We start from the raw sequence: 24034 nt of genomic DNA on the forward strand, positions 1-24034 counted from the left end.
ATTTTGGCCTCTGATTACTTCCCACCCGAGCCAATCTCTTCCCTGCAGACAGGACAGAGCCCTCTGCTCTTCTGGAGCCATTTGAGAAGACAGGACTTGTGGAACTTGTTGGAGCAGTGGGGACACTCTGCATCGGGGAAGAACTTGGTCACCTCGTCAATCATGAAAAAGCAGATCCCGCACTCTTCCACGCCATTCACGCTTTCATCCAGTGCCAGCTTCCAAAGAGCCATCGCCTCTCCAATCCGGCAAAACTCTGAGAGAAGCACCTGAATGCGGAGCATCAGTCTTTGCAGTCTTTGTTTCTTCACCCCAACACACTTAACAATCGAAACGGTTGGCGCGCTCAGCGGGTAGTCCTTCGGGAAGACGGCGTTCACCTCCAGTGTTGAATCTTCTATTTTGTAGGTTGCCACAATGACGTGCGTCTCCGCAATGCTCTTTACCTTCATGTCCACCCCCTGGAGCGGCCTGGCAGCCTCTTCCCGGATGAGCGGTCCCGTGATGGTGGTGGCAAAGTACTTTTGGATCCGCGCCCTGCTTTGGCAGCTCTTGTAGAAAATACCTGCCAGCCCCGGAAAGCTCTGTGCAAACAGTCCAAGCATTTCCAGGCTGTTTTTTTCACAGCCTATCAAAAAAGACAGCCAGGCACACGTTGCCCGCACCATTGCCGAGATAAGCGCACAGATCTCAATGCTCCGCACCTCTTTGCAAATGCACAGGAAGAGCCGCCACTCAAACACCTCCATGTCTTCAACGTTCCCCAGGGCCGGAATATCAAACATCATGTAAAATATTTCCGCATCAATCGCATCTTTCTCCGCCTTTGCAATGCTGTACAGATTTAGAACGGCGCTGGCATAGTGCTTTCCAAACGCCTTCAGAACTGGAAGATAGGCCGCGTACCGATACGACGGCATTGCTCCGCCCCAGGCTTTGTCCGTTTTGATTGCCAGGGAGGCCCTTTCCACGCTGCTGACCAGAAACCTTTCGAGTCGGTGCAGGGCCTGGGTGCTCAAATCGCTGTAGTTGAGGGTGTAGATGCATGGCGTGCCCTCTGTTATCTGCGCGAGGCAGAAAGACACCGTTCTTTTTGATGCCTGCGGCAGCACGGCGAGAATGGCGTTGTAGAGGGGCGTGTGCTGGTTTGTGGCTGTGGTGTGCTGGCGTGTGGCCGTGAGTATCCGTGCTAGGGCGTAGATAAGCAGGTCTTTGTCCTCGGCTGGTGCCTCGGATACCAGAGAAACGATGTTAAGTCTGTGGAGAAAGCCGTATCGGGCACTGTCCTGGCTGGCGCTCGGGCTAGCGCCCCTGCTACTCTCTAGAACTACCTCTTTGAAGGCCCTTTCTATCTCCGCGTACGCCCCCGAGCTAAAAAGGGGGCGGTTTATGGCCGGCGACGCTTTTGCGTCCTGGTGGAAACGTATGCCTCTGACAATTTCCTGGACAAGCCCCTCTCCCCCAAAGACTTCTTGCTGGCTGTTCGTGCAGACACACCCACTCCGAGCACACCCCGCTGGAAACTCGGGGCCTCTAATTGAATGGGTTGTTTTTAGCGCCTGGGTCAAAAGAGAGACCTTGCACCCCTCTTTTCTGCCCAGGTGTGCCAGTATCCCTTCCCACTGCGTGTATGTCTCTCCAAAGAGCATGGGCTGGGCTGTTTGTCCTACCGCCTCCTGCTTAAAAAACGCTGAGAGATACAGATAGTCGTCTGCTAGATCAAGTGCTCCCACACACGCTTCATTCCCAGCCTCCACAATCTGTTGCAGTATGCTTTCGGGGCGCAGCCCGTTTCTCTCGCTGAGAAAAAGAATGTACTCCTTCGGGAGACTTCCAATGCTTTTAATGGCAAGCGGCTCCTTGAACGCCGTGTTCTTGAACGCTGGGTCGCGGTAGAGCAGCGAAAGAATGAGCGCCTCTGACTCCGCGCCAATGCTGTTTTTTACGGCCTCGTATAACTCCTTGACGGTTTCATGCGGGGTGCTTTTCAGGTGCGCAATGAAGTGTCCCTGCAAATGCTCCCCCATCCCTGAAAGTATCTCCTCGGGGAAAAGCCCGTGTTTGAACATCAGGTCTATCGTATGCTCTGTGCACAGGCTGGGGTGGTGCGTGGCTATGTAAAGGTTTTCTTCGTCGCTGAACATCTCCTCTTCTGAAAAAAACCTTTTCCCAAACGTTCTAACTGCCTCGGAAAAAATCTTCTTTTCTCTGACCTCTTCAACTGTAAGCCTTTCCACCAGCTCTTTATCCACCTCTTCCATCTTCCCCCCAATGACGTCGGCCCGTCGTACCCTGTCTGCAATGGAAAGACCCGCATACAGTGCGGGGGCGTTTGGATTCAGGTGCTGGTGGCGGTTTTGAAGAAGGGCATTTATCTTGGTTGGCCCAACAGTCTCGTTAAACCTTCCCACCTCGCTTTCAGTCAAATCCACCTCAAACGCTGCCACCTGTTCTAGCCCGTTGCTCTCCAGCACTTTCTGGAGGAGCACCTTTCGGTCGGCCAGCCCCCCAAGCGCCTGAAACCCCTCAACAGGGATGGCTGTGCACGCCCGAACAAACATGTTTGTGCCCTCCTGGACCCCTCCCTGGTAGGTTTCTTCAACCAGTTTCTGAAACTGTGGTGAGGTAACCAGCGCAGTAAACGTCTTGCTGTCCACATCCCCGGCCTCTCGCTCCAGGGCATCCAGGGCGTAGCTTGTGCCTAGAACCGCACAAAGCGCCCACTTCTGCTGGCTCTTTGTTTGATCTAGCCGGCGGACCACACACTCTTCTATGTGCTCCTGGAGACTGGCGGGGAGTGTGTGTTTCTCCTTTATCTTCTGAAGAAGAGAGGACAGAAGGGATAGTTCCTGCTCTTTCTGGGTGTTTATCTCTAAAAGCTTGGCTTTGGGCAGGTCTGGCACCCTGAGGTAGTGTGCCTCAACTATCTTCCCCCGCAGCCAGGCTATGCCCGATGATACCTGGCTTAGACGCCCAAGAATCCCTGATAATCTCTTGGTTTTTGCCAGCCTGCTCACTAGCTGTCTTCCTGTAAGGTCCTGGCGCTCCAGAAAAGAGCCCATCCACAGATGCATTCTTTCCTCTACCCGGCCAAAGCTCCCCCTTTCCAGCAACTGTCCTAGGATCTGTGACACCAGGGAAAGCGTGCTCTCCTGGGCTTCCTGGCAAAGAACGGGCATGGCGTCGTAGAGACACTGCTCCAACGACTCGGCATCTAGCTCCCCAATGTTGGCCAAGACCTTTTCCAGTGCTCTGTTGCGAGTGTTGACATCTTTCTTCTGTACGGTGGCAAAGTATTGCACCACTTTTCTATCTGTGTAGGCACCTGTTGCACACTCAAACGGATTCATAGGCGTACAAAAATAAATAAATGTATATGTTTGGGCTTTCGGGTTTTCGGGCTTTCGAGCTTTCGGGTTCTCGAAGCTCGAAAGTCTCGAAAGCCCGAGAACCCGAACACTTCCTCAGATGATTTATTTGCTTGGCTCGGGATAGGCTGCATCGGCTACATCCCTGTGCCTAAGGATGCTTTCTCTTATCGGCGTGATAACTGAGATGAGATACGCTGTGAGAGCCTGTTTTAAATCGGCTGGGTGGATGAGTCTTTCTTTAAACTCTTGCTCTAGGGCCTGGTAGGTCGTGTACGTCCGGGTTTCTTTGGTTTTGAAGACTTCAATGGCAAAGACCTCTCCTTTTTGATCTAGAAGGGGGAGAATGAGCGACTTAATCAGTGAGAGCACGCCGTTCACTGCAACGTTCCCCTCTTCACAGAAAGCCTTGGAGATCTTTTTCTTGATAGCGCCATCTTCATCGGTCAGCCCGATTTTTGAGTTTTCTTCACTGCTGCTCATTTTGCCCTGGGACAGCCCCGGGACCATCGGATTCATTAGGTGGACCCGCTTCCGGTACCCAAGCATTGGCAAGTACTTCTCCGCGTAGATAAAAATCTTTCTCTGGTCAATGCCTCCAAACTGGGCATCAACCCCCAGGTACTCTTCATCCAGGGCCTGCATCCCCGGGTAGACCAGCCCGCTGAGAATCGGGTTGTTGGTCTGTTTAACCACTTCTGCCCCGGCTCGTTGGGCGTCGTGGACGGTCACAAGCGTAGACAGCCGGTGCATGTCCATAACATACGCCTCCTTAAGCTGGAACTCTCGGCCCTCAATAAACCGGATCTTTTCAACGGGTGCTCCAATTGCCTGAAGTATCGCGGTAATAACCACTCGGTAGTACTCAACTCTTTTCTGAACCAGTGCAAGCGGTGCTTTGAGGTTGTCCAGGACTGCGTGCAGGTCTGCAAGTAGAACAACCACCTCGCACCCCGCCCGCAGAAAATCGGCCAGTTTTAGCATCGGAAGGATGTAGGCCACGTGTGGCTTTCCCGTGGTAGCTGTGCCCCAGTAAACTCTCAGTGCGCGCCCGCTTTGGATGATGTCTTTAAGCTCAGCGTCTCCTAGGACCTCCTGCAGGCCCTGGGTGATCAGTCGGTGCTGCTGCTCGGGAAGAAGGACCATTAAAATATTTCAGAGAAACATTTATTATGTACTAGAGCTCCTCTAAATCATCGAGTATGTCTGAGTCATCGCTTAGCTCCTCAGGCTCTTCGTTCGGGAAGTGGACCTCCTCGGCTGCTTGTACCTGGAGGTATGGGAGGGACTGCTCCTTCAGATCTTTCTGTTTTTCGGTTAGTGCTGAGGGCGAGCTTTTGGTTTCGGGGCCTTTTCTGGCCTGGTCTATCTTATGGAGGGTGTAGTGCACGCGGTGTGTTTCGCTGTCTCTTGTTTTGTGGATGGTGTACTCTTCCTGTTTTTTGCTCTTTTTGTTGAGGACTTTAAGCGCTCCATTGTCTACGCAGATAAGCTCATTGGTGTAGTGTTTGATAACGCTGTACTCTTTTTCACTGAGCATTTCACTGTGGAAGATGTAGATGACGCTTTCCATGTCTCTTAGTGCCAGGAGCGTTCGTGGGCTGATGTCTTTGAGAACAACGTACTTCTTGCTTCCTTTTGGTGTTCCAGGGACTTTGCTGTACACCTCTTCAAGCGGCACCTCGTAGCACATCGTCTGGTATAGCTGGGACATAATAGCACACGCAGGTATATCATACGTATCAACTAATACAGTCATAAGCACAAAATTTTTATCGCGTCTAAATTAAATTGTTTTAGTGTCTCTTTTGGGCAATTCTCTCCTTTTTAGATAGTTTCTTCTTATCCTTTTTAGATATCTTTCCCTTTCTCTGCTCTCTTCGCGCTTCTTTGACTTCTTTTCTTCTAGCTTTCCTTTCCTCGGATGTAAGAGGCTCTGGTTTCGGGTGTGGTTGTGTTGTCGCGGGGGCTGATTGGCCCTCAACGGCCTCTGAGCCGCTTTCTAGGCCTTCCGAGCTACTTTCTGAGCTACTTTCCGAGAAGGCCTCTTCTTTGTTGGTAATTGTCTGGTAGAGCTCTTCTTCCGTTTGGACGGCGCATGTTTTGGCAAAGTAGGCTGTTATGTTGGCCACGTCCATTTGCAGGAATTCAGAGGCGTTGGGGTGGTCTTTTTCAACGCTTTGGCTTACATCGATGACATAGACCCTGTTGTTCCAGTAAAGAAGGTTGTATTCGGAGAGGTCTGCATGGACCAGGCCGCACTCCTGGTACATTCTCTGCATCAGAACCACCACCTGGTTGTACGCGTCCTGGATCTTCTCCCCCACAAGGCCCGCTCCCTTGAGATTGGGCGCGATTGTTCCTATCTTTGCATGTGGCTGGACCGGAACAGTGCTGTGCTCGGGGTCGTTTTCGGGGTCGTTTTCGGAGTCATTTTCGGAGTCATTTTCGGAGTCATTTTCGGGGTCACTGGTGGTATGGTCGGAGTCATTTTCGGGGTCAGTGTATGCACCTTGGGCTGACTCCTGGTCCATGCACAGACCCGACCCAAAACCTTCTTCTGGCCTGTGGTGGGGGCTATCGCCTATCATGGTCATAATCAGAATGCTTTTCCGGAGAAAGAGCGGTCGGGGCGAGGGAATGCCTGCTTTTTGGAGCCTGTTCAGGTTTCTTACCTCTTTTTCAGCCCAAATCTTGATAAGTTTTCTTGAATTGCCTTTTGAGTACCTTTTAAACCGTCTTTCTCCAATGATGTACTTTTCTCTGTCTTTGAACACCATGGTTGACGTTTTGTAGATCTTGATAGCTACGGGGATGATTTGCGGTGTTTCGGTTATGATTTTTTTGCACATTTTGCTGTATATGTCTGTCGATGCACTGGCAAGGTAGACTGCTGCTTCTTTTCCAACGCTTACTGATCCTTGTATCTCTTTAAGCAGCCCTTGCTCTTTAAGCTTGAAAAGGATGGTGGCAGTCTTTTTGTCCATGACTCCCTCACAGGTCTTTTTGTCGTTGCTGTCTGTTTTTCTTCGCTCGTTCTTCCTAGAGGTGGTGAGCTCGTCCATGAAAAGAAAAAGTTTCTGTTATTTACTCGGCAAACGGTGAAAGCTTTTTTAGCACTGCCTCTAGCTCCGCTTCCCCAAGTCTTTCTTCTATTTCTTCAACTACCACGTAGAGATCTACAAGCTTCTTTGGGGGCCGGTTGATTAGCTGCACCGCCTCAAAGTCTGTTATGCCCAGTTCTAAGAGTTCAGGCTTTAAGGAGGCTGGGGCGTGTGGCTTGGTGGCCAGGGAGTGGACGGCGTACCGCATTGTTTCAATTTCTGTGTTTGCTGTTACTGGAATGTGTTTGGCGAGTAGGCTAAGCACCTCTTCGTGGGTGAGCAGTGCTCTTGTCTTTGGGAACATTTTAAAAAACCAAGAACGAAAGAAGCTTGTGGTTGGAGGCCAACTATTTTATTTCTTCTTTTTTGAAGCCCCCCTCCTCCTTCCAGAGAAGAACGGTGCCTTTTTCTCCGTTCTTCCTGTGGGAAATACCATGAGGGGTTATGGTTTAAGGTCTTTGGGTCTGGTGCGGTCTTGCGGGGTCTGGTGCGGCTTAGACTGGTGAAGTGGGGCTTTGGGGGGGCGAAGAGGGGCTTTGGGTGGATGAAGGTGTGGGAGAGAGTGTGAGTGAGGGAATGTGTGTGGTGGTAGGGTTGGGGTTGGGGTTGGTAGAAAGGGTAGAAAGTAGATGTCTGAAGGTGGTGGGGGTGTCTGCTCTGAAGAGGGCGCAGGTGGATCTTTCTCCAACACAGATGGTGCAGACTGAAGGTACCCCAAGAAGGGCCATAAACATGTCTTCATCTGTTAGGTCGTCGCCTGCACAGAGGGTAAACTCTTCTGACCGGTGCTCTTTCATGATGCAGTATCCCTTATCTATGCCTAAGGGACGAACCTCAATGATGCCCCGCCCAGTAACTACCCTGGCTCGGCTGCCAATGACCTTCATGAGCGCGTTGGCACACCACCTGCCCTCTTCTCCACAGTGGAAGACTACACAGGTATTCTTCACTTCAATGTGTGACCCTGGCGTAAACCTTACATGCTCCTTAATTACCTTGATTGCGTCGGGCATCCAGGTAAGGTCGCAGGGCACGCCTGTCCACTGGTTGTGTTCTCTGATGTACGCCCCGTGCTCGGCGTAGATGGGGATGTTAAGCTCTCCAAACCAGGCTTCAGCCTCTTCTCTCCCCCGCCCCGTAGCTAGAAAGAGCCTGTTTTTCGGGTCTTCTGAGAGCTGTTTTAGGAGTAGGAGTATTTCTTTGGTGGGTTTGGCGTCTGCCGGGTTGGATACTATGTCCGTGAGTGTTCCGTCATAGTCTAGCATGATAAGTCTGGAGGCAGCTGTGGCGTAGGCATTCCCGATGCTTTCGCTCTGTTTGCGGGATATCCTTTTGCAAGTGCTGGCGAGAACCTGGCCACCTGCAAACTTGGGGGTGGTTGGGGCAGAGGTTTTCGAGGTTTTCAGGTTCTGTGAGTTTTGCGGGGTTTCAAGGTGGTGTGGCGATACAGACACACTGCTGCTTGTTTCCTTGGCTCTTAGAAGCATGTGCATGCTTTCAATCCAGAGGGAAGTGTCTGCAAGGGCCTGTTCGTTGGCCAGGGAGGGGGCGGAGTGGTTCAGGGTGCTTGAGAATCTCTCTCCGCTGCTGTCAGGGTAAAGAACGTTGTAAACGGTCTCTGAGACGATGTATGGGCAGTTAAGAGTGCATGTCATTTCTGGGAAAGAAATGCCCGAAGAGTATGGAGCGATGATGGCACAGGAGCTGTTGATGGCTGCACACTCATTCAGAGCCAGGGAGAAGGCATCGGAGGGCGATCCGGCTATGCAGGCATCTGCAGCCCCGAGAAGGGCAAAGTAGGTGAGCACATCTGGGAAAATGATTGTTTGAAGGTGTCCCGGGAACTTAGCTGATACTTGCTCTGTTAAGCCTGAAAGCTCGGTGTTTGACAGCCCCGAAGACTCTCCATAAATGATGCACCTGATAAACTCTACCTTGGTGTCCGGGTGCTGCTGGAGGTAGAGCGAGACGCCTTGGAGGTTCATAAGCGGTGAGCCAATCTTTCGGGTGGTTTCAATGAGCAAAACAAGTTTCTTGTCCTCTTTTTGGGCCAGGATGGCCTTCAGAGCTGCTTTGTACTCTTCTGTGCCTTTGATGCTCGCAATGAAGCGCTTTGGGGCATTGAGACACGTGGTTCCCACCATGCACCTAAGGCCCTCGGCATAGACTACGTGGATGTTCGGGTTGATCTCGGTCTTTTTCTTGGTCATGGCCAGACCGGGCATGATGTCTTCCAGGTACTCTTTTACTTGGTTGCTGTTTTGCTGGGCTGTGGGCGCTGATGAGCGAGAAGAAGAAAAGGCACTGTTCTCGTCCCCAGTTACATCCAGGACACTCGTTGGGTAGCTCATTGTTAGTTTGGAGATAAGATCTTTTTCTTTATCTGCAAGAAGTTGTTTGGCAAATGTCGGTTTTTTTTGCTCAGGTTTCGGCTCCACCGGCATGTTGCTTGGATCTCCTCTGATTTGCTCAAGCGCTTCTTGGTGAAGTTCCTTGTACTGCGCATTGACCAGCGAAAACGCTGTGCTAATGAAGTTTTTGGTGTACTCGTTTGTTTGGAACTCCAGCCTGTCCGAAGACAGCAAAGACATCACCAGATCCTTACTGTGCGGTATGCAGCTGAATACTTCGTATGGAGGGAAGGGGGGCAAAAAAAGCGTTACAATGCGTGCAAACGGCACCCTCTCTCGTAAAAGAAGCGGAAGCATTAGCAAATGCTTCCCAGTGATGATGACTGTGTCATTGGCTTCATATATCTTCACTATTTCCTCGCAGAATGCCTCGTTGAAGGCGCAGTAGTCTTGATAAGCCTCATCCAAATCATCGGGGTAGAGAGCACTTCTTCCCAGAGATGCGTGGCAAGTTCTTGAAATGTGCTTTGAGTAAACAAGCTCCCCGGGCTTCTTTTCCGTTGTGACACAGTGAAAGGTAAACTTTGACTCTTGCATAGTAGTAAAGCTTTCCATCCCCTCAGGCGTAGCTAAGCCAACAAAGATCGTATGTTCCTGCCTATCCTCTGGGGTTCCATATAAAATAGAAGCAGCCACTGAGGAGTGGGAAGGTGCAAAAACGCCTTCTCCCCTGCCATGACAGTGCACAGGCAGTGTTCCTGACACTACAACAGTTCTCTCTTTTTCCATTGAAAAACAAATAGAACTTGTTAAAAACATTTTAATCTTACCATTTTGATCTGGTATGGTGATGCTTAGTGGTCTTTTTCGGGTTAGATACTCTTAGTATGGGTTAGGGTTGTGATTCGGGGTATGGGTTGGGTGTGTGTGGGTTAGTGTTCGGGGCATGGGTGTGGAAGGAGTCTAATAAGCAAGACCTCTTAACAGGGTTTTCAGAAGTCTACGACAATGAGGAAGGTTTAGTGATTTCTAATCTGTAGATGGCTCTAGGTCTATGTGCCACACACCATTGTTGTTGTCATACACTAGTGGGGTATTGGGGGTATGTGTTCTGGTCACAGTGTCAGTGTTCGGGTTAGTGCCTGTGTTCGGGGCACAGGATATGCCATAGGGATACTGTCGGTGTTGGGGGCAGTAGTAGTGTCGGTGTTCGGGTTGGGGTTGGTGTCAGTGTTGGGGACAGTAGTAGTGTCGGTGTTCGGGACGGTAGTAGTGTCAGTGTTGGGATTGGGATTGGTGTCTGGTTTGGCTTCATTTATCGTAGGTGCACTGTCTGTGTCAGTGTTATGGTCAGTAGTGTCAGTGTTAGGTGCACTGTCTGTGTCTGTGTTAGGTGTTTTGCCTGTGTTTAGAGCATTGTCTGTGTCTGTGTTAGGTGCAGTGTCTGTCTTGGTCTCATTTATCATAGGCACTGTGTCGGTCTCAGTGTTAGGTGCAGTAGTGTCTGTGTTAGGTGCAGTGTTTGTCTTGGTCTCATTTATCATAGGCACTGTGTCGGTCTCAGTGTTAGGTGCAGTGTCTGTCTTGGTCTCAGTGTCTGTTTTAGGGACAATAGTGTCTGTCTCAGTGTTCGGGCTGGCCACAGTAGTGTCTGTCTCGGTGTTTCGGACACTGTCGGTGGTCGGGTTAGGGACAGCAGTGCCTGTGGTGGGGTTAGTGCCTGGCTTGGGCGCCTTGGTAGGTATCGCATTTGAAAGTGTAGCTCCTGCTAGGTTTTCACGGATCACCTCGGCCCTGACACTGGGTGTAGGGCTGGGTGTAGGGCTGGTTGCCTTGTGTGGTTTCTGCTCAGGTAGTTGGGTTTGGGGGGCTTTTTTATGGAACAAAGACTTTACTTTGGAAGATATACTAGAACTGTCTTGGGTAAGGTCATTGGGTGAGGTGGGGGGCTGTATCTCTTTCTTCTCTTTTCTTCTAAAATACTTCTTAAGGAACCCTTTGGGCTTGTTTTCTGCAGCTGGCAGCTCTTGGTTTGTGACAAGCTCAAGCGAACCATGTTCTGACTCGGTGTGTAGAGTGTCTTCGGGATCGGGCATGGGCATGGGCATGGGCGTGTCTTCGGGATTAGGCATGGATATGGGTATGGGCGTGTCTTCGGGTGCGGGTACAGGTGCAGGGAGTCCTGGAAGGGTGAGTGGTGGAAAGTCTGGGAGTGGCAGTGGTGGAAAGTCTGGGAGGGCTTTGGGTTTTTGTTTGGGTTCGGGCGTGGCCGGGGGTGAGTGTGGTATTTTGGGTGCAGTGGCTGTAATGCTAACGAAATCTTTGCCTCTGACGTTGTTACAGGCATCCTCCTTGGTGCAGGGTCTGGATCTGGGCCTGTATGCGGGGGTGCTGGGCGTGGAGGTACTGGGGAGTGCGTTTCTAGGCACAGGTGTGGACTTTTCAGGTGCTTTGGCTCCTGTGAATGCTTTGGGTATGTTGATTGCTTTGGTTATCAGTGAGTACGTGGGGCGGTGGGAGTTAGAATAGATGCTAAAGGTTTTAAACATTCTTGAACAGATTAGGAAAGATTTGAGGCTCATATGGCGTGGCTGGTCCTTGATTTTGGTGGCTAGATACTCTACGCTGCTCAAGACAACGGGATACTCTGTGTAGTTCTTGTAAAGGGGGCTGTCACCCCCAAAGACGTTCTTCATCTCTTCAATCATTAGGTTTAGGTAGGCTAGGTGGCCGTTGGCCTCTAAGCTATCCAGGTTTATATAGGTTTTGTTATGCTTGATCACGGTGTAGCTTGCTGGGTCTACCTGCCACAGGAGAGTCAGGATAATGTAGCAGGCACCATACTCGGTGCTGTTTGAAGCCATGTTTCGCTTAAACTCTTCAATGTCTTGGATGTTAAGCTCATTTTTGCTGTAGTAGAGGTGCTTGTCAGCAACCTCTTCAAGTAGCGCCAGCTCCTGTACCTGTTTTGACCACTGCTTCATTGTTTTCATGAACTCTTTGGAGACAGAGGCCTTTTTCTGGGTGCTGGAATTAAACTCAAGGCGCATTTCCCCAAGGTGGGTGATGTTCCATCTGTTCATTAGCCTGGTGTAGGCCAGGCGCTTGTCAATCATGAGTTTGGTAAGGGGAAAGACCCTTCTACTTCTGGCTGGGGGTGCAGGTATCTTGGCTATAGCCAGATTGTTCGGCTCAAGCAGATTGATTTGCAACTTAGTGAGAAGTATTCCTAGTATGGCAATAATTTGCAAAGATATCTTGGTCTGGGTGTTCATTCGTATTCTGCAAACTCTATGCCTATTTATAGATGTTTTTGTGATCTTTATGATAATCCGTGCGAAAAAAGACCTTATCTATTGATTATTTAGGCGCCTATGGGTTATACGGACCTAATAGTTCGAAAACCTCGAAACCTCGAAACCCCGAAAAACCCGAACTAACCCGAAAACCTGAAAACCCGAAAAACTCGAAAACTTCGAAACCCCCTAAACTCCTAGCAAGAATCTTTTTTTTCTTTTCAAGGCCTTAGATGTACACGCCATGCCACAAGGAACGGTCCAAACGATCAAGCAGCCTAAACAGCAGCAGCGCACCAGCCCATCCAAGAACATTGATTAAAGACCTGGCAATAGGCTACAACCAGAACATAGTGGCCATTGTCAAGTCATTTACTAAGCCACAAGCCTCGCAAAAAGGCAGCGACTACCACATGCGACTGGTGATCGCTGATGAGTCAATTGATGCCAAAGATCCAGCCATCTCTCTTCAGATCTTTCTGCCAACGCTTGAAGGTTTCCCTAAAGGTCTGCTAAAAATGAAGACAGTCATTGTTATTGCAGGTTTGATGAAAACAGCAACCGCCGAACACATAAACTACCTCATGCGCCGCCAGGGAGGGTACTCTCTGTTCCAGGTCGACAAGGATGGACCTTCCTACCTCCCATACTACAGCTACAATAGACACAGTATCCTGCAAAACCCGAAAAACATCGGCCACATTAGAGACCTTTGCGAGCACTACATCCACCAAATCCCAGTTGGCCCCATTGCCTTTTCTCAGGTAACCCCTGGGCTTGTTTTCACTGCGTACGGGTACGTGGAAGAGGTAAGTTACAACGCGTATGGGAGCATGGTTATTAGGCTGGTGGACGGAACAGGCCCGGCCCTTTGTGTTACGGTTTATGCCCCGAATGGCTCTGCCCCCCCAGAGAGGTACACCTGCATACGGCTCGAAACGGTAAAGGCCAAATCAGTCCAGGACGGTGTTATTCGCGGGGACGCGAGTGACCATGGCCAGATCCAGTGGACATCAGAAGAGGGGAGCGGCACAGCAAGGATGATCAGGCTTCTTCTTCCATCAACCAGGAGGTTGGCCATAAAACCCATTTTAGACATAACGGTGAAGGTTCTTGCAAGGCAGGAGCGCAGAGAGGCCCAGGAGGCCAAAAAAGCCAGGCTCTCACTCGAAGCTATCCTCCAAAGCAACGGGCCTTTCTGTCTGGCGCTTTCCAAGACCCATCCTCTCTTCAAGGAAATACTAACCCTTCACCGACAGAAGGTTTTTACCCTAAAAAACGCTGATGGCACAGTTAGTGCGGCATTGGACCAGAAAACGTTGGAACGGCTAGGGGGCCAAACCAAGCTACATATTGTTTCTGAAGAGACAGCATACCACAAGAATATTTGTATCCATTTCATCTATATCTCCTCGTCAACCCTTCCCATCCATCTTATCTTTAACAAAACACCATCCGTTAGCTGTTATCTTTTGCTACCAGTTGAAATAGTCAGGGAACTGATTTAGTAGCCCTGCACATTCCACCACAACCCAACCACAATCTATGGCCTCGTATCCTGGTATCCTCGTATCCCGATAACCCGAACTATCCCAAACATCCCGAACCAATAAAAAGCCCATACCACACTATTGCTTCCGAACTACCACACACGCTACAGCACTGTACCGCACTGCCCCACCAACCGTACCACACACAGTACCGTACCACACACAACCGAACTACCACAAACAACCGCACCAATCTTTTTATTCATCATCCCTGGGGGCTATGTAGTAGTTCAGGTATCCTACTGAGATCTGTGACGTCATGTGAATGGGAAGTCCTGTGGTCATGCTGATGGAGATGTCACTTCCCAGAGATCCAAACTTTCCAAAGATGGCCATGTACTTGTAAGGTAGTGAGATGTGGACGGTGTCATTGATCCGAACCTGAAAACTTTTAGTAGGCGAGTTTTCACCTGCCTCCTCCAGGGCAAAGAAGATTTCAGTGTTCCCGACCTCGGACTGCTGCGAAAACTGGAACCCTTTCTCTGTCGCATCAATTGCCAACGTCTCCCCAAACGCCCCAAGCGTTTTTATCACCCGCTGGAACTCTCCATTGTCCAGCTTAATACTGGCGGCATACTCCTGGCTGGGAAAGGTGTACTCCTCCCCAGCTAGGTCAAGAAGCTTGATTTTGCTGCTGTACTTTTTGCTGTCGTCCTCACAGGTAATGTTCAGGTCGGTGGCATCGTCGTTGGCCGAGAGAAGGATCGAGGTGCTCCCATCAACTGGAAGACTTCGGAATATTTTGAGAATGTACTGCAAAGGAAGGCCCAGTGCAAGGTTTTTGTCGCACCTGAAGCTTTCAAAAGCACTGCTTTTTACGAATATGTCAACCATGGAAACCTGCATCGTATCCATCGCCTGAATGTAGAGCCCTTCCGGTGTAATTTTCATTTCTGAGTTCTTGACGATCTCAAAGACGCCTTCAAGAATCTTCTTCAGAAACGAGAACGTGCACTTGTTGCTGATGGTTTTCTCTTCATCCTGCTCGGCTAGGCCACTCTTGCCTATTTTTAGCTCAAACATGCAGGGTGTAAAAAATATTCTTCTCTCGTTTATTTTCTATGCGGAATACTTAGGGCGCTTGGAGTCCCTGGACCTGGAAGGGTCGCCCTTTTTTTTGGGATGCTCGTCCTTGGTCTCTGTGGGGTTAGAGGTAGTTATGGGCGTGGTCTGTGGCGTTGTTGAGGCTTCTTCTTTTTTGTCAATGCCTGGGCCCAGCTTCCACTGCCGGCTGTAAGTGTCTTTCTCCATAATGACCCTTTTGGTTCGGGCAACGACCCCGTGCTCCATCATGCTTAGCTGTGGGGCAGTTACTAGGGCCACCCCAAGACCAACTGCCTCTCCTTTCGGGGACACAAAAATAACGGCATCTTGGTGGTTGAAGTTGTCGTACCTGAGCACGCCTTTGGCCGTAAGCTGTCCGCCGTAGCAGATAGCGTTGATGGCACTGTCTTTGATGATGATGCGCGGGTAGTGCACCAGCAGGGTTTCAAGCGGCTTCACCACCCTTCTAAGGTAGGTCTCTTCTCTTTTGGTGTTGTAGAGGTACATGGAGTCTAGAACATCGTGCATGGTAACTAGGCCCTTTTCAAGGACTGCCCCGCTTCGGGTTCTTCTCAGATCAACCATCTCTCCCGTGGTCCCTAGGTGCAGGCCCATGTGCACACAGAGGGACCTGATGTACGTTCCCGCCTCACACTCTACCCTGAACATCCCAAGCTGCTTCTCAGCATCAAACTCAATGAACAGGTTCTTAACCACCGTTCTGATTCTTAGGTTTCTCTTCACGGCACACTGCTCTGGGGGTCTTTGGAGCAGCGGCCCGGTGTAGACCTTAAGCGCCTCTTTGAACATCTCTTCGGTTACGCCCTCTCCAAACTGAACCACGGCCACGTACTCCTTCCCTGCATCCTGCTGGCTCTTGGCAATGCGGGTGGCTCGGTTGAGGCAGACGGGCAGGCACCCTGAGACCATGGGGTCAAGCGTCCCACTGTGCCCCGTTTTTTCGCACCGCAAAATGCTCTTAACCCAGGCCACAACTTCGTGGGAAGAGGGGTTGCATGGCTTGTCCAGCTGAATGACCCCATACATTAGGTGGATGTCCAGGGGTCTTTCCATTGGCGTGTGTCCATTGGGCGTGGGGGTGTATTTGAGCGTTTTAATGTTCATGTCCTCAAGGCCTTTGAGAAGAAGTGGCCATTTTTCTGAGTGTGTGAGTTTTTCTCCTTCGTTGGTTGTCAGAGCCTCTGAGACCGACTTGATCACGTCTTCCGTGTGTTCGGTGCCGTTGCTGAGAGTAGTCATATGAAATAAAAAAATTATTCTTCTTCAATGGAGACGGCCAGTGCCTCGGTGCTCTCGTTCGAGGAAAAAAGAACGCTTTTAGAGGGGGACGTTCTTTCTTGTGCGTACTCCCCCAATGGCCAGGTGCTAGCTTGCTCTATGCGCGGGGGGATGCTTTCTCTTCAAATGGTTGTCAGTGGGTCATACTATGCTCCAGTGAAGATGGTCAACGTCAAAGCAAGCAGCGTGGTCTCTTTTCTTGACCCGCAAATGGTGGTTCATTCTATGGACAGAGAGAGTGGGGCGTCTGCTGGGGTGCTTGATCTTGAAAAGGGGAAGTACACCCGCCTGTTCACTGGGCACAGTGCAGACGTTTACAACATCTCTTCAAACACCGTCCTAAAGAGTGTTATTACTTGCGCCGAGAACGACTACGTGCTCGTGTGGGACATGCGGCAAAAAGCTCCTTATGCAAGGATACCTTCCAAAAAGCGGCCGGTAGCCAAGTACTCCCCGGACGGAAAGATTTTCTCTCTGTTCTTTGACGAGAAGAAGGAAATGAAGCTTTTTGATGCGCGGTCTTTCTCAACTGGACCGTACGCTACAAAAATCCTGGAAGCTTTTGGATACAGAGATGCAGACTTTTCGCCCGATGGGAGAAAGATGGTTCTTCTGCACGACCGGTCCTTTACGCTGGTGGACGGGCTCGATGGAGCCACTCTGGGCACCATAGCCAGCGAGCATGCCGCCAGCGCCGCCTTCTCCACAGACAACGCCTACCTTCTCTACACTTCAAGCCCCAACCAGATAGCCGCCTGCTCGGTGCAGAGTCTGAAGTGTATCAATACGTGGACTCTCTCCAGTGACGTGCCTGTTAGGCAAATCTACATCAATCCCACGTATGCACAGGCGGGGGTGCTTGCTGGAGCGCTTTCTTTGTGGCAGTAAATGGGTGGGCTGGCTCCTGCCAATAAAGCAGCCTGTTTATTTAACGGTTATTTCTTCTTTCAGGGGCGTAGGCGTCTTCAGGGCGGCCGCGTCCAAAGGTGGGGGCGCTGCTGTTCTTGGTTGGGTTATAGTCATCTGGGCGGGTAGGTGTTCGTGGGGTGTACCTGTCGTGGCTGGAGGAGTAGTCTGAGCTGTCTCCCATGGGTCTGGGGTCGGGTTTTGTGTCCCGGTCTCTGTCCCGGCCCCTACCATTGCCCCAGTCCCTACCCCCATCCCTACCACTGTCCCAGTCTCTGTCTCTGTCCCTACCCCCATCCCTACCACTGTCCCAGTCTCTGTCTCTGTCCCAGCCTTTGCCCCGGTCTTTGCCACTGTCCCTACCTCTGCCACCACCATTGCCCCTGTCACTACCGCCCCTATCACTACCCCAACGGTTGTCTTGTTTTGAAGAGTAAAAGGGTTTTCGGGATCCATTAATACTGCGTGGCTGGTTGTGGTAGGTGTAGTTGTGTTCGTAGGCAATGTCACTTATTACAACCAAAGGCTCTACCTTTGAGCTGTTAAGCTTTTTCTCGTAGTAGGAGAGCTCTTCTGACTCTTCGCGTGATAGCTTGTGGGACCGCTTTCTAAGAAACACGGACAAAACAGCTTCTATGTCTTTGTCCACAACCATTGAAATACCATCTTCCTGGACATACGCCATGAACCGCTCTCTTACCGCCTGCACAATCTCCACCGCTTTCTGCTCTCTGGCGTTCAGGTGCTGAAGCAGCTTGTAAAGAATCGCAAAAACAACAAAGCCGCGGGCATCGGAGGACTCCACATGAAAGAGCGTGTTTGAGTTCGGGAAGTAGCTTTCAAGCAGTCGCTGGACCTTCATAATGGAAAGCTTGCTTATGTCGCTTTTGGCGCTAATGGGTATGTCTATGTCCAGACGAGGAAGGCTGCTGGGAAGGGGGGCCACCGATCTCGGGGTGAGCGAGACTGTCTCGATTACGCTAGCTTTTTTCTCTTTGCTGTACACCAGCTTGCTTTTGGCCTGGATGTACCCGGTGATTGGGTCTTGCCCCAAATTCCTTCTAAACGCGTTGTTTGAGACGTAGTCGCACTCGTAAATGCTGCCATCGCGCTTGCTTTTGGGCGTGCACGATTCGGCCAGGCTTCCCTCTTTGCACCGCTCAAGAAACCCGCAAATGGTGTCCTCAGCCAAGCTGCACGCCGGAAAGAGCAGGGAGTACAGCCCCGACTGGGCGTGCGGCACGGTATTCACGGAAAGAAGGACTATGTTTTCGGGCGCCAGAGAGACAGCTGACCCGTAGAGCGCAAAGGTGTGGAACGCGGTTAGTGGCTCGGAAAAGATAACGTTGTCCATGCCAAAGCTTTCGGAGGACAGAGAGCTTCGCGGGCCCCCATGCAGCTCCCCGGGGCGGTGGAGAATAATCCGAGGAGTTGTCTGCAGCTTGCTAAACAGCTCAGGGACAACGTTGGAGATGCTACCATCTGGGCGGCCGCAGAAAAGCACGGTTTCTGACAGAGCAGCTGCCAGGGGAATGGAAAGGATAACAGCACACCTCCCAAGCCTCATTGTTTCTTCTTTTGCTATCTCTCAAATAAGGGTGTTTCAGGGTATTTGCTGTTTTATAACGATATGGTGCGGTCTACATTGCCCGTTAAGTTCGAGAACCACTATTTGTATCGTAAGGGGCATAAAGAGTGCGTCGCGCCCGAGCGTTTCCATGGCAGCCCCAGGGCTTTGGAGGAGGTGCTGCACAAGCAGGCTCATTTCTTCGGGCGCCAGCTTAAGCTCAATGCATCCAGTGTGGTCAGCCACCTTAACTGCTCTCCTGCGCAGAGAAAGCTGAAGAATCCGGCACCTGATAAGAATAACGGCATCCTGGGCGACTGAAAGTATCTCTTTTAGGCCGGCAGGCCGCAGGAAGAGGAGAGAAAGCGCTGCCTGGGTTTGGGCCAGCCGGGCGGTCTTAGGCAAAACCGGGGACAGCTCAGCCAGAGACTCTTCCTTCATTTTTAGCACCAGCGGCCTCCTCTGCCAGACCACAAGGTCGGTTAGAATAAGTATGTCTTGGTACTTGAACGAGGCGCATGACGCGTGCGTGCTGAGAATGACTTCACAGGAGTCCCTGTTCTCATCTATGCACTGGAGGTGCACACGCTGTCCTACCGCCTTTATCCCTTTAACTATGAGTGCCACCTTAATCGGCTGGGTCTTTGGGTTCCCAATGCTTTTTAGCGGTGTGGGCGGAGCGTTTCCTGCAATTGGGAGGCGGATGGAGTACGGTGCTCGGTAGCCTTCGTGCTTTCGAATGGTCCCGGTGCTAGACTGGACGTGTCTTGCACCAAGCCGCCCACTTCCTTCACTAGCAACCCCAGGAACCTCGATGATTTGGCCTATCTGTACGTCTTGGGGCAGAATGTTTGCATGGTTTGGCGGTGTTTGCGGTATGTTTGGAGGGGTGTTCGGTGCTTTTGATGTTTTCGGTGTGTTCGGTGCTTCTGTTCTGATGGTTAGAAAGAAAACGCGTCCGTTGTTCTTCAGAACAAACACTGCAATATGGGCAAGCGCCCCGTGTATGATTTGCTTGGTTTTTGCTACGATTCTTACCACCTGCCCTAGGGCGGTAGTGTTTTTTGCGAAAGCATTCGGTACCGTGTCCATTTTTTGTACGTGTTGGTAGAATAAATACCTAAAACGCGCGCTAAGTGATTACGTGCCTAGAAAGGTTTATTAACAGAGTATTAGCACTGGGTGATGATCTGGGAGACAAAAGACTTTGTTTCAGATGCAGCTTTGTCTGAAAGCTCCAGCGGGGACGGCGCCTTTGTTCTGAAAAGCGGCTCGTGCATGGCGTTGCTCGAAGCAATGCAGAAGTATTCGAGGAAAAAGGTGCACAGAACGATTGAGAGGTGGCAGTAGGCAAAGTCGGCTGTGGCTATCTCCTGGACCAGTCCAGAGAAGTAAGTAAAAAACTCTTCATACAGAATCCGCTCTTTTTTGCAGAGAACGGCAATAACGGCCTCGTCCACTCCGCTGATAAAGTCGTGAAAAGAGGAGGCTGTGATAAAATACGAGATCAAGGACGTAGCACATGCGTGGATGGCATGCGACTTCTCCAAAGGCACCCCTTCTCTCATCACGCACATTCCGGTGTTCATGAAAGAAACCAGCTCGGTCAGGTTATCCCGCATGTGGTGGTTAGCCTCCAAAATTCCAATCGATTTGTAGATGTTGGCAACAGAGTTGAGCACCATTGAGTGGTGCTTGTAGCTCTCCATGCGCTGGGCCACGCACCTGTTCCCAATGATGGAGAGCACGTGGATGGAGAGGATGGTGATGGTTTTTGCAGCTGTTTTTGCCGCCACAATCGATGCGCTTGAAGGAATAACGACCGAGCCGTCCACAAAGATGTCCTCGGAGGAGAAGTACTGCCTGGTCAGGCCAGCAAACATCTCTTTTTCAACAGAGACACACATTCTTTCCACGTTTTTGCTGAGCTGAAGGGAAGGCCCACACTCCGACCAGAACTCTTTCAGCTCCTGGTAGGCGGGCATGTAGCTCTTTTCGAGGAGCCTGGAAAGCACCTCTTTTTGCATCCCCTCGTACCGCGCCAGAAAAGAGTTTTCAGAAAGAGAGTCCTCCGAGGAGAGCATAGAGAGCGGGCTGCCCCGAATGGCTACCCCAAAGTAGTGGTACTTTGAGTTCCCCCTGTTTCCCAGGCGCCTGCTTCGTATGAAGGGAAAAGCCATCTTAATAACCTTCCCAAACATTGCCGTGTTCAGGGGCTCGATCCCTTCCCGCTTGAAGTCTTCGCAGTAGTGCTGATAGATGGTGCACCGCGGGATGGAGCCGTCCTTGGAAGAGGTATAGTTGAGGTTGAGCCAGTTGGTAATTGGCTGGTTCATGCTCTCTATGAACATGTTTTTCAGCATTGTTTACAAATACCTGAAGATCCTAAGTACCTGAAGATGAGATGTTTGTTTATTTTGCATGCCTGGCAACCCACTCCTCAACTGCGCCAAAGTTAGACATGGTAATGGACGAGACTGAATAGCACGAGATTTCTCGGCCTATAAGCGAGTCAAGCCTAAGCTCAAGAGCAATGGTTTGGCAGGTCTCTGAGTCTTCTACGTCGTTGTGCGTGCAGGCAACCAGCATTGGAATCTTGACATGCTTGTTTCTGTAGACCAGGCTGCTAAGCATTTCTTTGGCGTCGTGCAAGCCTTCAGGGCTGGAGGCATCAACAACAAAGATAAGGGCATTGGAGAGCCTGTAGTTAAAGTCAATGATGTTGGTGTACTCAAGGGCCCCGCCCGTGTCGTAGAAGGTGCCTTGGATGCCGTTTTTCAGGAATTTGCTTTGCTTCATCCCGATAGTCGGGCGCTCTTTCTGGAGAACTCTTTTCTCGAGGAAGGCCTTGCAGAACGACGTCTTCCCCGCGCCAGTTGTCCCAGCAACACAAATAGTGATTTTCTTTCCCCAGAGGTAGTAGGCAAGACAGCTTTTTGTCTCCTCAATACACTCTCCCAGCTGCATGCCAAACGCCCCCGCCTGATATAAATGCCAGACAAAGCAGCCAATAGACGGGAGAGCTCTTTAAATTTAAATTCTTTATGGGGAGCATGTATTTTCAGGCGATTCTCGCAGTTGTAGCGGCGCTGGTGGCAGTAGGAGCAAGCGTCTGCTTTTGGATGCTCAGAAAGCCCGTTCAGAAAAAGATAGTCATTATTGGGGGGCGAGGCACAGGCAAAACCAAGCTGTTCCTTGCGCTCTCAAAAAAAGAAGCCGAGGGCGCCAACACACTTCCTACGGTGGAGGAGAACGTTGAAAAGCTTCCAAATGGAACGCTGCTCATAGACACGCCCGGACACAAGAAGATCCACATGACCAAAACGCTTTCTTCGCTCGCACCGACAGACACGGTGCTCTACCTCTTCAACAAGAGGGAGGGCGCGTCGCTTGGGCACATACTCCCAGGAAGGATAGTAAAAATCTACACGGGGCCCGGGGAAGTGGACCGCCAGTACAGCAAATACAGTCTTTCAGTAAAAGATGCTGAAAAGTTCCAGAAAGAGGTAAGGACCATGGCCAAAGAGCTCAGGCTGTAAAGCAGGGGCGTTTAGCGCCCCAGGGGCAAGCACCAAAGCAGGCCAGGCCAAAGAGCGGGCAAGCAGCAAGGCTCCGCAGCAGGCGTGGCATCACAGGAGTAGGTGGTGATTCGGGGAGGAAAAGGTTGGCAGCCCTAATAAAGTGTTTACGTATGCATAGGCGGGGGGAAAATGGGTAATCAAACAAGGTTCAATGGCTCAACGTATATTTCTTTAAATAATTTTTTGCTGTTGCAAATTTAATGAGCATAAAGAACATAAGCAGTGTTCCAACAGCCGAGTCGCTGATTGACACATGCTTGAGCAAAACAAACAGAAAAACGCCCACAGAAGTGCACAGACACTACAAGATCGGGAGAATCAGAGAGTTCTACATCCGAAAGGTCAAGTTTACCTCGATGATGTACACGTCAAAACTAAACGAGATTTTGAACTCATTTCCAAAGGTTGATGAGGTGCACCCCTTTCTCTCAGACCTTATCAACGTTCTTTACGACAGAGACCACTACAAAATGGGACTTGGACATATTAAGACAGTCTCTGGGTCCGTGGTAAAAACAGAAAAAGAATACACCAAGCTCATTAAGTACGGAGACTCGCTCTACCGGTGCAAGCAGCTGAAGAGGGCCGCGCTCGGTAAAATGTCAACGATGGCCAAAAAGCTGGCCAAAACACTCACCTACCTCGAAGAAGTCCGGCAGAGTCTTATGCGGATGCCAGACATTGACCCAACCACGCGAACGCTTCTTATTTGCGGGTACCCCAACGTAGGGAAGAGCAGCTTTATGAACACCGTGAGCAGAGCCAAGGTTGACATTCAGCCATACGCCTTCACCACCCGAAACCTTTACGTGGGACACTTTGATTACAAGTACCTGCGGTGGCAGATAATTGACACGCCAGGAGTGCTTGACCACCCAATTGAGGACATGAACACGATTGAGATGCAGAGCGTGACGGCGCTGGCGCACTTAAGAGCCGCAATTCTGTACTTCATAGACGTAAGTGAGCTGTGCGGGTACTCAATCCAGGCCCAGCTTGGGCTGTTCAAGAGTCTGTCCCCACTGTTTGAGGGCAAGCCGGTGGTATTTATTCTCAGCAAAAGCGACGCCAAGAAGGCAGAAGACCTCTCAGAGGAGATGCAGAAAGAGCTCCAGGACGTTATTGGCAGCAACCCCGTCGTAGAGGTCTCATCGCTCCTAGAGACAAACATAGATATGGCCAAAAACACCGCGTGCGAGTACCTCCTCAACCAGAGGGTGGAGGTAAAGCTGCAGGAGCAGAAAATGGAAGAGTTCCGAACCTTCCTGGACATAAGAAAGCCAAAGGTAGACCCAGAGGCGCGAAGGGTCCCACAGACCGAGGAGTTCGGGGTCCGCGGAGTCACCCAGAAACAGCTTGAGGCCGAGGCCAAGGACAGGGGCGAGAAGTTCTTCTCGGACCTGAACAAGGAGTACTTTATCAAGGACGAGTGGAAGTACGACACCATCCCAGAAATTCTAAACGGAAGAAACATTGCTGACTACATAGACAGAGAGATAGAAGAAAAACTGCTCAAGCTCGAGCAAGAAGAGGACTACTACCTAGAACAGATATACGGCAAAGAGTACGCACTCCTGGATGCCACAGAAAGAGATAAGAAACAGAAGATCATCAACACCAAGATTGTCCGGCGAAAGAAGGGCGGAGACAAACAAAGAGCCAGTCTTCCAGACCGCATGAAGACCACCGCGCTCTGCAAGAAGCTTGAAGCCAAGGAGAGAGACAGGGAGACAGACGAAAACAAGATGGAGGTTGAGGAGCGCAAACCCGAAAACACAAAGATTATCGCCCTCACAGAAAGAGAGAAGTCTTTCCTCCAGAGGAAGGACAAGTACGTCAAAGAAAAGAAGATGAAGGGAAAGAGGGACGAAAGCGACCGAGTCCACCTCACCGAACGACCAAAGCATCTTTTCAGTGGAAAGAGGTCCAATGGAAAGTCACAGAGAAGATAATAAAACACCCATCTTT

The 24034-nt window shown here is 50.7% G+C and overlaps 17 protein-coding genes across 17 annotated transcripts; 4 read left to right on the forward strand and 13 right to left on the reverse strand.

The window, feature by feature from the left end:
- Nucleotides 1–14: 14 nt before the first annotated feature.
- NEDG_00149 (uncharacterized protein) lies at nucleotides 15–3350 on the reverse strand (the record flags this gene model as incomplete). Its single annotated transcript, XM_067687567.1, has 1 exon — nucleotides 15–3350. The coding sequence occupies one exon, from the start codon at nucleotides 3348–3350 to the stop codon at nucleotides 15–17; it is 3336 nt and encodes a 1111-aa protein (XP_067545275.1).
- A 123-nt stretch (nucleotides 3351–3473) lies between these two features.
- NEDG_00150 (tyrosyl-tRNA synthetase) lies at nucleotides 3474–4514 on the reverse strand (the record flags this gene model as incomplete). Its single annotated transcript, XM_067687568.1, has 1 exon — nucleotides 3474–4514. The coding sequence occupies one exon, from the start codon at nucleotides 4512–4514 to the stop codon at nucleotides 3474–3476; it is 1041 nt and encodes a 346-aa protein (XP_067545276.1).
- Nucleotides 4515–4545: 31 nt separating this feature from the next.
- Nucleotides 4546–5127, reverse strand: NEDG_00151 (uncharacterized protein; the record flags this gene model as incomplete). The annotated part of the gene is made up of 1 exon (XM_067687569.1): nucleotides 4546–5127. One exon carries the CDS (start codon nucleotides 5125–5127, stop codon nucleotides 4546–4548), a length of 582 nt encoding a protein of 193 aa, XP_067545277.1.
- A 37-nt stretch (nucleotides 5128–5164) lies between these two features.
- NEDG_00152 (RIO kinase 1) lies at nucleotides 5165–6433 on the reverse strand (the record flags this gene model as incomplete). The annotated part of the gene is made up of 1 exon (XM_067687570.1): nucleotides 5165–6433. One exon carries the CDS (start codon nucleotides 6431–6433, stop codon nucleotides 5165–5167), a length of 1269 nt encoding a protein of 422 aa, XP_067545278.1.
- A 22-nt stretch (nucleotides 6434–6455) lies between these two features.
- NEDG_00153 (uncharacterized protein) lies at nucleotides 6456–6776 on the reverse strand (the record flags this gene model as incomplete). The annotated part of the gene is made up of 1 exon (XM_067687571.1): nucleotides 6456–6776. The coding sequence occupies one exon, from the start codon at nucleotides 6774–6776 to the stop codon at nucleotides 6456–6458; it is 321 nt and encodes a 106-aa protein (XP_067545279.1).
- A 190-nt stretch (nucleotides 6777–6966) lies between these two features.
- On the reverse strand, nucleotides 6967–9612 carry NEDG_00154 (trehalose 6-phosphate synthase/phosphatase; the record flags this gene model as incomplete). The annotated part of the gene is made up of 1 exon (XM_067687572.1): nucleotides 6967–9612. One exon carries the CDS (start codon nucleotides 9610–9612, stop codon nucleotides 6967–6969), a length of 2646 nt encoding a protein of 881 aa, XP_067545280.1.
- A 326-nt stretch (nucleotides 9613–9938) lies between these two features.
- NEDG_00155 (uncharacterized protein) lies at nucleotides 9939–12098 on the reverse strand (the record flags this gene model as incomplete). The annotated part of the gene is made up of 1 exon (XM_067687573.1): nucleotides 9939–12098. One exon carries the CDS (start codon nucleotides 12096–12098, stop codon nucleotides 9939–9941), a length of 2160 nt encoding a protein of 719 aa, XP_067545281.1.
- A 254-nt stretch (nucleotides 12099–12352) lies between these two features.
- NEDG_00156 (uncharacterized protein) lies at nucleotides 12353–13627 on the forward strand (the record flags this gene model as incomplete). The annotated part of the gene is made up of 1 exon (XM_067687574.1): nucleotides 12353–13627. One exon carries the CDS (start codon nucleotides 12353–12355, stop codon nucleotides 13625–13627), a length of 1275 nt encoding a protein of 424 aa, XP_067545282.1.
- A 240-nt stretch (nucleotides 13628–13867) lies between these two features.
- NEDG_00157 (proliferating cell nuclear antigen) lies at nucleotides 13868–14692 on the reverse strand (the record flags this gene model as incomplete). Its single annotated transcript, XM_067687575.1, has 1 exon — nucleotides 13868–14692. The coding sequence occupies one exon, from the start codon at nucleotides 14690–14692 to the stop codon at nucleotides 13868–13870; it is 825 nt and encodes a 274-aa protein (XP_067545283.1).
- A 36-nt stretch (nucleotides 14693–14728) lies between these two features.
- NEDG_00158 (H/ACA ribonucleoprotein complex subunit 4) lies at nucleotides 14729–15973 on the reverse strand (the record flags this gene model as incomplete). Its single annotated transcript, XM_067687576.1, has 1 exon — nucleotides 14729–15973. The coding sequence occupies one exon, from the start codon at nucleotides 15971–15973 to the stop codon at nucleotides 14729–14731; it is 1245 nt and encodes a 414-aa protein (XP_067545284.1).
- Nucleotides 15974–16000: 27 nt separating this feature from the next.
- On the forward strand, nucleotides 16001–16900 carry NEDG_00159 (COMPASS component SWD2; the record flags this gene model as incomplete). The annotated part of the gene is made up of 1 exon (XM_067687577.1): nucleotides 16001–16900. One exon carries the CDS (start codon nucleotides 16001–16003, stop codon nucleotides 16898–16900), a length of 900 nt encoding a protein of 299 aa, XP_067545285.1.
- Nucleotides 16901–16940: 40 nt separating this feature from the next.
- NEDG_00160 (uncharacterized protein) lies at nucleotides 16941–18485 on the reverse strand (the record flags this gene model as incomplete). Its single annotated transcript, XM_067687578.1, has 1 exon — nucleotides 16941–18485. One exon carries the CDS (start codon nucleotides 18483–18485, stop codon nucleotides 16941–16943), a length of 1545 nt encoding a protein of 514 aa, XP_067545286.1.
- A 36-nt stretch (nucleotides 18486–18521) lies between these two features.
- Nucleotides 18522–19577, reverse strand: NEDG_00161 (uncharacterized protein; the record flags this gene model as incomplete). The annotated part of the gene is made up of 1 exon (XM_067687579.1): nucleotides 18522–19577. One exon carries the CDS (start codon nucleotides 19575–19577, stop codon nucleotides 18522–18524), a length of 1056 nt encoding a protein of 351 aa, XP_067545287.1.
- Nucleotides 19578–19657: 80 nt separating this feature from the next.
- Nucleotides 19658–20848, reverse strand: NEDG_00162 (uncharacterized protein; the record flags this gene model as incomplete). The annotated part of the gene is made up of 1 exon (XM_067687580.1): nucleotides 19658–20848. The coding sequence occupies one exon, from the start codon at nucleotides 20846–20848 to the stop codon at nucleotides 19658–19660; it is 1191 nt and encodes a 396-aa protein (XP_067545288.1).
- Nucleotides 20849–20897: 49 nt separating this feature from the next.
- NEDG_00163 (ADP-ribosylation factor-like protein 8) lies at nucleotides 20898–21452 on the reverse strand (the record flags this gene model as incomplete). The annotated part of the gene is made up of 1 exon (XM_067687581.1): nucleotides 20898–21452. One exon carries the CDS (start codon nucleotides 21450–21452, stop codon nucleotides 20898–20900), a length of 555 nt encoding a protein of 184 aa, XP_067545289.1.
- Nucleotides 21453–21529: 77 nt separating this feature from the next.
- On the forward strand, nucleotides 21530–22024 carry NEDG_00164 (uncharacterized protein; the record flags this gene model as incomplete). The annotated part of the gene is made up of 1 exon (XM_067687582.1): nucleotides 21530–22024. The coding sequence occupies one exon, from the start codon at nucleotides 21530–21532 to the stop codon at nucleotides 22022–22024; it is 495 nt and encodes a 164-aa protein (XP_067545290.1).
- A 242-nt stretch (nucleotides 22025–22266) lies between these two features.
- Nucleotides 22267–24018, forward strand: NEDG_00165 (nucleolar GTP-binding protein; the record flags this gene model as incomplete). The annotated part of the gene is made up of 1 exon (XM_067687583.1): nucleotides 22267–24018. The coding sequence occupies one exon, from the start codon at nucleotides 22267–22269 to the stop codon at nucleotides 24016–24018; it is 1752 nt and encodes a 583-aa protein (XP_067545291.1).
- Between the last annotated feature and the right edge of the window lie 16 nt (nucleotides 24019–24034).

The sequence above is a fragment of the Nematocida displodere genome (assembly GCF_001642395.1).
Source record: "Nematocida displodere strain JUm2807 chromosome Unknown 1, whole genome shotgun sequence".
Lineage (NCBI taxonomy): Eukaryota > Fungi > Microsporidia > Nematocida > Nematocida displodere.